Raw genomic sequence first — 8,816 nt, forward strand, 5'->3', positions numbered from 1 at the left:
AACACTATCTGTTTTTTTTACGTACAAATTTCGATATTACATAAGGCACTGCTAAGGACAGTAGTCATGCGGGGTCCCCGCCGGAAGGCCCCCATGGAGGAGAAGTAAACATACATATTCAGAAATAAACATTAGCTAGCATTGGCAGTATTGATTTGAAATATCTTTTGATTATTTTACATTGATCATTACACTATGGCAGATGATGGCGAATTGGAGAAGTATGTTATAATCTATCCTATTGCCAGACTGGTATTTCTTGCTTGATGTGAATTTCTGGGGTGTTTTGAAGGGGGAGCTAACGTTAGCTAAGGAACGTCAGCTAGTAGCGTTAGTCAAGTAGCTAGATCAGTGTGATTTATTATGCTGTTAAAATAGCTAGTTAATTGTTCACCAGCTTAGCTACTAGGTAGCTTGCTATGCGTGTCAATGATTAGCTAGCTATGTTTCAATTATTTGTTGCATGACTATCTAGATAACTCACATAGAGACTGAATTGTTGTCGCGATTCAGTAGGGTACTGTATGCCAGCTAAACAAGTTGAGGATATTTTTGAGTCGCAGCTGCTGGAAAGTGTGTGTGTGTGTGTGTGTGTGTGTGTGTGTGTGTGTGTGTGTGTGTGTGTGTGTGTGTGTAAAAAGGGAAAATAGAGATTGATGTCTGTGTGTACCATTGACATTAAAATAAAATGTGCATGAGAGATTCTGTATTTCCTGTGCACACTAGTCTGGGATCCGTGGTCAAAGGGCAGCTGTAACGGTTGATCTGTAGTCAAAGGGCAGCAGTAACCGTTGATCTGTGGTCAAAGGGCAGCTGTAACAGTTGATCTGTGGTCAAAGGGCAGCTGTAACGGTTGATCCGTGGTCAAAGGGCAGCTGTAACAGTTGATCCATGGTCAAAGGGCAGCTGTAACGGTTGATCCGTAGTCAAAGGGCAGCTGTAACAGTTGATCTGTGGTCAAAGGGCAGCTGTAATGGTTGATCTGTGGTCAAAGTGCAGCTGTAACGGTTGATCTGTGGTCAAAGGGCAGAATGACTCAGCAGGTCAACCCAGGACACACATGACATGTGCCTCTAGCTCTGTGACTGGCATAGTGCCTTCTCTCTCTGCCTTTTATCCTGCTGTTTTCCTTCACTTTTATTCTCTTTCTGTCTCTTTCTCTACTCTCCCTTTTTCCTCCTACTTATATGTTAATATCTCCCTCTCTTGCGCCCTAAACTCTCTCTGTCACTCTCTCCATGTGCCATGTAGACGTGCAGTGGAGGAGCTGCTGAAGGAGACCAGTAGGGCTCGGGTGCGAGCAGAAACCATGGGTCCAGCAGGCTGGTGAGTGGCATACGTTAGGAAAGGATCTGGTAAACCATCTGTTACGGGTGTTTGGCTTTCAATGCAGAATGTACTTGACACATAGCAAGGTGTGACAGACCAAGACAGATGCATATCAAAGATAATATTGAAGGCCTTGCTGGTTTGAAATGTTAATTTTGGTTCAACTGTCTTCCAGGATGAAATGTCCACTGCGCAGCACCAACAAGCGTTTCCTGCTCAACACTCTGCGCACCACCATCCCACAGCGCCGCCCTGCTGGCCACTCAGGAGAACAGACATCAGAGTGTAGGCGGCGCAGCAGGACCCCATCCACAGACCACAGAGACAGTCACAGACGACACAGGGACGAAGACAGTCATAGGGACAGCAGAGAACATAGTCTCAAAGATGGGCACAAAAGAGACAAAGACAGCAACACGTGCCACAGAGACGGCTACAAATACAGAGGGGTTGGAGACAATGACAGATACAGCCATAGAGACAAGAAACACCGGGATAAAAGCGTCACTGGTCACAAAACACACAGTCCCCATTCTAAAGAACACTCCCCATCTGAAGCCCCTTCCTCTTGTAGAGACCGCTCTCTCCGCCGATAGTAGCTCCTCCTCCTCATCAGACCACGCCCATTTCAGGGCCAGTTCTCACTCCATAGGCCACACCTTCTATCAATCAAACCAGCACGCTCACGCGCACCTGTCAAGGACACTCCCAGTGGGAGGAGCCACATGTGACATCATAACCTTGTAGGGAGTGCTGTAACGGCATTACCAGAGGAGGTTTTCTCCCTCGAAGACGTACATAACCATTGAATGACTGGAAAGACATACATAACCATTGAATGACTGGAAAGACATACATAACCATTGAATGACTGGAAAGACATACATAACCATTGAATGACTGGAAAGACATACATAACCATTGAATGACTGGAAAGACATACATAACCATTGAATGACTGGAAAGACATACATAACCATTGAATGACTGGAAAGACATACATAACCATTGAATGACTGGAAAGACATACATAACCATTGAATGACTGGAAAGACATACATAACCATTGAATGACTGGAAAGACATACATAACCATTGAATCACTGGAAAGACGTACATAACCATTGAATGACTGGAAATAATGTATTGTCTGAGAATGTGAGAAAGATTGGGGTTGCTGTTGTCAGTTTGTGACAAGCATAACTGATTAAATTGCATTTGTTTCTACTGATCATTTAACTGGAAGTCGTGTCTTTCCTATTCTTATTCTCAATTTTGACACACTTATTCCCATCTTGCACTCAGCTCTGTTATTTCATTGTGAATCTTGCTGGTACGATCTGTAAACTGACATGATCAAATCAAATGTTATTAGTCACATGCGCCGAATACAACAGGTGTAGAACTTACAGTGAAATGCTTACCTACGGGCCCTAAACCAACAGTGCAGTTTCCAAAAATATGGATAAGAGTAAATAAAAGTAACAAGTAAAAAATAAAATATACGGGGGGGCGGTACAGAGTCAATGTTCGGGGGCACGGTTAGTTGAGGTAGTATGTACCTACATTACATTTATTTATAAAGCCCTTCTTACATCAGCTGATGTCACAAAGTGCTGTACTGAAACCCAGCCTAAAACCACAAACAGCAAGCAATGCAGGTGTAGAAGCACGGTGGCTAGGAAAAACTCCCTAGGAAGGCCAGAACCTAGGAAGAAACCTAGAAAGGAACCAGGCTATGAGGGGTGGCCAGTCCTCTTCTGGCTGTGCTGGGTGGAGATTATAACAAAACATGGCCAAGATGTTGAAATGTTCATAGATGACCAGCAGGGTCAAATAATAACCCGACAGGAAGATCACGTCAGTGACTCAACCCACTCAAGTGACGCACTCCTCCTAGGGACGGCATGGAAGAGCACCAGTAAGCCAGTGACTCAGCACCTGTAATAGTGTTAGAGGCAGAGAATCAAAGTGGAGAGAGGGGAACCGGCCAGGCAGAGACCGCAATGGCGGTTTGTTGCTCCAGTGCCTTTCCGTTCACCTTCACACTCCTGGGCCAGACTACACTCAATCATAGGACCTACTGAAGAGATTAGTCTTCAATAAAGACTTAAAGGTTGAGACCGTGTCTGCGTCTCTCACATGGGTAGGCAGACCATTCCGTAAAAATTGAGCTCTATAGGAGAAAGCCCTGCCTCCAGCTGTTTGCTTAGAATTTCTAGGGACAGTAAGGAGGCCTGCGTCTTGTGACCGTAGCGTACGTGTAGGTATGTATGGCAGGACCAAATCGGAAAGATAGGTAGGAGCAAGCCCATGTAATGCTTTGTAGGTTAGCAGTAAAACCTTGAAATCAGTCCTTGCCTTAACAGGAAGTCAGTGTAGAGAGGCTAGCACTGGAGTAATATGATCACATTTTTTGGTTCTAGTAAAGATTCTAGCAGCCGTGTTTAGCACTAACTGAAGTTTATTTAGTGATTTATCAAGGTAGCTGGAAAGTAGAGCATTGCAGTAGTCTAACCTAGAAGTGACAAAAGCATGGATTAATTTTTCAGCATTATTTTTGGAAAGAAAGTTTCTGATTTTTGCAATGTTACGTAGATGGAAAAAAGCTGTGCTTGAAACAGTCTTGATATGTTCGTCAAAAGAGAGATCAGGGTCCAGAGTAACGCCGAGGTCCTTCACAGTTTTATTTGAGACAACTGTACAACCATCAAGATTAATTGTCAGATTCAACAGAAGATATCTTTGTTTCTTGGGACCTAGAACAAGGATCTCTGTTTTGTCTGAGTTTAATAGTAGAACATTTGCAGCCATCCACTTCCTTATGTCTGAAACACAGGCTTCTAGGGAGGGCAATTTTGGGGCTTCACCATGTTTCATCGAAATGTACAGCTGTGTGTCATCCGCATAGCAGTTAAAGTTAACATTATGTTTCCGAATGACGTCACCAAGAGGTAAAATATATAATGAAAACAATAGTGGTCCTAAAACGGAACCTTGAGGAACACCGAAATTTACAGTTGATTTGTCAGAGGACAAACCATCCACAGAGACAAACTGATATCTTTCTGACAGATAAGATCTAAACCAGGCCAGAACTTGTCTGTGTAGACCAATTTGGGTTTCCAATCTCTCCAAAAGAATGTGGTGATCGATGGTATCAAAAGCAGCACTAAGGTCTAGGAGCACGAGGACAGATGCAGAGCCTCGGTCTGACGCCATTAAAAGGTCATTTACCACCTTCACAAGTGCAGTCTCAGTGCTATGATGGGGTATAAAACCAGACTGAAGCGTTTCGTATACATTGTTTGTCTTCAGGAAGGCAGTGAGTTTCTGCGCAACAGCTTTTTCCCAAAATGTTGAGAGGAATGGGAGATTCGATATAGGCCGATAGTTTTTTATATTTTCTGGGTCAAGATTTGGCTTTTTCAAGAGAGGCTTTATTACTGCCACTTTTAGTGAGTTTGGTACACATCCGGTGGATAGAGAGCCATTTATTATGTTCAACATAGGAGGGCCAAGCACAGGAAGCAGCTCTTTCAGTAGTTTAGTTGGAATAGGGTCCAGTATGCAGCTTGAAGGTTTAGAGGCTATAATTATTTTCATCAATGTGTCAAGAGATATAGCACCCGCTTCACGACTGTCATGGTGCGCTTAGACCATGTTAGTTTGTTGGTGATCTAGAAGCCAAGGAACTTGAAGCTCTCAACCTGCTCCACTGCAGCCCCGTCGATGAGAATGGGGGTGTGCTCGGTCCTCTTTTTCCTGTAGTCCACAATCATCTCCTTTGTCTTGATCACATTGAGGGAGAGGTTGTGGGGCCCCTGTGTTGAAAATCAGCGTGGCGGATGTGTTGTTACCTACCCTTACCACCTGGAGGGGGCCCGTCAGGAAATCCAGGATCCAGTTGCAGAGGGAGGTGTTTAGTCCCCGGGTCCTTAGCTTATTGATGAGCTTTGCGGGCACTATGGTGTTGAACGCTGAGCTGTAGTCAATGAATAGCATTCTCACATAGGTGTTCCTTTTGTACAGGTGGGAAAGGGCAGTGTGGAGTGCAATAGAGATTGTATCATCTGTGGATCTGTTGGGGCCGTATGCAAATTGGAGTGGGCGTAGTATGATGGCATAGTATTAGAACCAAGTCCTGAGCCAAGTGCAAGTTCCCACCATACCTTCTCCACTATGCAATCTGGTTTCCGAGCTGGTCATGGGTGCACCTCAGCCACGCTCAAGGTCCTAAATTACATCATAACCGCCATCGATGAGATATTACTGTGCAGCCGTATTCATCAACCTGGCCAAGGCTTTCGACTCTGTCAATCACCACATTCTTATTGGCAGATTCGACAGCCTTGGTTTCTCAAATGATTGCCTCGCCTGGTTTACCAACTACTTCTCTGATAGAGTTCAGTGTGTCAAATTGGAGGGCCTGTTGTCCGGACCTCTGGCAGTCTCTATGGGGGTGCCACAGGGTTCAATTCTCGGGCCGACTCTCTTCTCTGTATACATCAATGATGTTGCTCTTGCTGCTGGTGATTCTCTGATCCACCTCTACGCAGACGACATCATTCTGTATACTTCTGGCCCCTCTTTGGACACTGTGTTAACTAACCTCCAGATGAGCTTCAATGCCATACAACTCTCCTTCCGTGGCCTCCAACTGCTCTTAAATGCAAAAAAACTAAATGCATGCTATTCAATCGATCACTGACCGCACCTGCTCGCCCGTCCAGCATCACTACTCTGGACGGCTCTGACTTAGAATACATGGACAACTACAAATATCTAGGTGTCTGGTTAGACTGTAAACTCTCCTTCCAGACTCACATTAAGCATCTCCAATCCAAAATTAAATCTAGAATTGGCTTCCTATATCGCAACAAAGCATCCTTCACTCATGCTGCCAAACATACCCTCGTGAAACTGACCATCCTACCGATCCTCGACTTCGGTGATGTCATCTATAAAATAGCCTCAAACATTCTACTCAACAAATTGGATGCAGTCTATCACAGTGCCATCCGTTTTGTCACCAAAGCCCCATACACTACTCACCATTGTGACCTGTACGCTCTCGTTGGCTGGCCCTCGCTTCATACTTGTCGCTAAACCCACTGACTACAGGTTATCTACAAGTCTCTGCTAGGTAAAGCCCCACCTTATCTCAGCTCACTGGTCACCATAGCAGCACCCACTCGTAGCATGCGCTCCAGCAGGTATATCTCCTCCTTTGGTCGTCTTTCCTTCCAGTTCTCTGCTGCCAATGACTGGAACGAACTGCAAAAATCTCTGAAGCTGGAGACTCATATCTCCCTCACTAGCTTTAAGCACCAGCTGTCAGAGCAGCTCACAGATCACTGCACATAGTGTAACGGCCGTCGTACGTAGTGGACCAAGGCGCAGCGGGTTGAGTGCTCATAATGATTTTTATTGAACACAAACAAAACAATCGAACGAACAGGATTGCAGGCTAAACACACAGCTATGCAAACAACAAATTCCCACAAAACCCATACAAAAACCACCCCTCTATATAGGACCTTCAATCAGAGGCAACGAGGAACAGCTGCCTCCAATTGAAGGCCAAATCAGTTAACTAAACATAGAAATAAATAGACTAGACTGAACATAGAAATACACTAACATAGAACATAGACCAAAACCCTGGAATACTCTAAACAAACACCCTCTACATAAACACATATAACAACAAACCCCGAACCACATAAAACAAACACCCCCCTGCCACGTCCTGACCAAACTACAATAACAAATAACCCCTTTACTGGTCAGAACGTGACAGTACCCCCCCCCCCAAAGGTGCAGACCCCGGATGCACCTCAAAAAAATAAACACAAAAATAAACCCCCCAAACTAAAGGGAGGGAAGGGAGGGTGGCTGCCGTCACCGACGGTTCCCGTGCTACACCCCCCCCCCCAATCCTCCTACTGTGGAGGTGGCTCAGGCTCTGGCCTTAGTCCCCCACCAAACTTGTCCACCCCCGCTGAATACATATTTAATGTTACCCCTCCCGAAGTCTCTGTGCTATGGCGCATCGCTGAAGACCTCGGGCTGATGTGCGTCGCTGGAGACCTCGGGCTGATGCGCGTCGCTGGAGACCTCGGGCTGATGCGCGTCGCTGGAGACCTCGGGCTGAAGGGCGACTCTGGCTGCGCCGATTACGGACTGTCGGGCGACTCTCGCTGCGTCGATTCCGGACTGTAGGGCAACTCTCGCTGCGCCGATTCCGGACTGTAGGCCGACTCTCTCGGCTCCGGACTGTAGGCCGTCTCACTCGGTTCCGGACTGTAGGCCGTCTCACTCGGTTCCGGACTGTAGGCCGTCTCACTCGGTTCCGGACTGTAGGCCGTCTCTAGACGGGGCATTGTCGCCGGACACACTGGACGGGGCACTGCTGCTGGAAGTTCTGGACGAGGCACTATTGCCGGAAGTTCTAGATGAGGCACTATTGTCGGAAGCTCTGGACGGGGTACTGTCATTGGAAGCTCTGGACTGGGCTGACGCACTGGAAGCCTGATGCGTGGGGCTGGTACTGGAGATGCCAGACTGGATACACGCACCCCAAGGCTAGTGCGGGGAGCAGGAACAGGACGAGTTGGACTGGGCTGACGCACTGGAAGCCTGGTGCGTGGGACTGGCTTTGGATACACCAGACTGGATACATGCACCTCAGGGCTAGTGCGAGGAGCAGGAGTAGGATGAGCTGGACTGGGCTGACGCACTGGAGGCCTGGTGCGTGGGCCTGGTACTTTCTTCACCAGACAGCTAGCATGCACCTCAGGACAAGTATGGAGAGCTGACTCAGGTGACATCAATTTTAGGACACGCTCCGTAGGGCAAATGTCGTGCCTAAAACACCAACACAGTAGCTCTCTCATAGTTTTCTCCTCCAATTTTCCCATCAACTCCTTTACAGTCTCTGCTTCGCTCACCTCCAATTTTACCCCGACTGGCTCTGGTTCCATCCTCGGCTCCGCCGATCTGTCCGTGTGCCCCCCCCAAAAAAATGATTGGGGCTGCCTCTCATGCATCCTACGTTGGGCCCGCTCTTCGCTCCACTTTCGCCGTTCCTCCCTCACTGTCTCCACCTGTTTCCATGGCAGGGTCTTGTCCCCTGCCATTACCTCCTCCCATGTCCAAAATGTCCTCCACTCCCTTCTCTCCCTGGCCCAGGATCCTTCCTCTTCCTGGGCCCGCTGCTTGGTCCGTTGGTGGTGGGAAGTTCTGTAACGGCCATCGTACGTAGTGGACCAAGGCACAGCGGCTTGAGTGCTCATAATGACTTTTATTGAACACAAACAAAACAAGAAAACGATCGAACGACCAGGATTGCAGGCTAAACACACAGCTATGCAAACAACAAATTCCCACAAAACCCATACAAAAACCACCCCTCTATATAGGACTTTCAATCAGAGGCAACGAGGAACAGCTGCCTCCAATTGAAGGCCAAATCAATTAACTAA

The 8,816-nt window shown here is 47.0% G+C and overlaps 1 protein-coding gene across 1 annotated transcript; it reads left to right on the top strand.

The window, feature by feature from the left end:
• Nucleotides 1-78: 78 nt before the first annotated feature.
• si:ch211-140b10.6 (uncharacterized LOC106579506) lies at nt 79-2,298 on the top strand. Its single transcript, XM_014159453.3, has 3 exons — nt 79-221; nt 1,252-1,326; nt 1,505-2,298. The coding sequence occupies exons 1-3, from the start codon at nt 196-198 to the stop codon at nt 1,923-1,925; spliced, it is 522 nt and encodes a 173-aa protein (XP_014014928.1). The 5' UTR covers nt 79-195; the 3' UTR covers nt 1,926-2,298.
• Nucleotides 2,299-8,816: the final 6,518 nt, after the last annotated feature.

The sequence above is a fragment of the Salmo salar genome, chromosome 19 (assembly GCF_965601325.2).
Source record: "Salmo salar chromosome 19, fSalSal1, whole genome shotgun sequence".
Taxonomy (NCBI): Eukaryota; Metazoa; Chordata; class Actinopteri; order Salmoniformes; family Salmonidae; genus Salmo; species Salmo salar.

What these genes read in the sequence shown, in the direction of transcription:
- si:ch211-140b10.6 (XM_014159453.3), top strand. Translation starts at nt 196, where the DNA reads ATGGCAGATGATGGCGAATTGGAGAA. An exon ending in GATGATGGCGAATTGGAGAA is followed by an intron (nt 222 to 1,251) that starts GTATGTTATAAT and finishes TGTGCCATGTAG; the next exon opens with ACGTGCAGTGGAGGAGCTGC. An exon ending in ACCATGGGTCCAGCAGGCTG is followed by an intron (nt 1,327 to 1,504) that starts GTGAGTGGCATA and finishes ACTGTCTTCCAG; the next exon opens with GATGAAATGTCCACTGCGCA.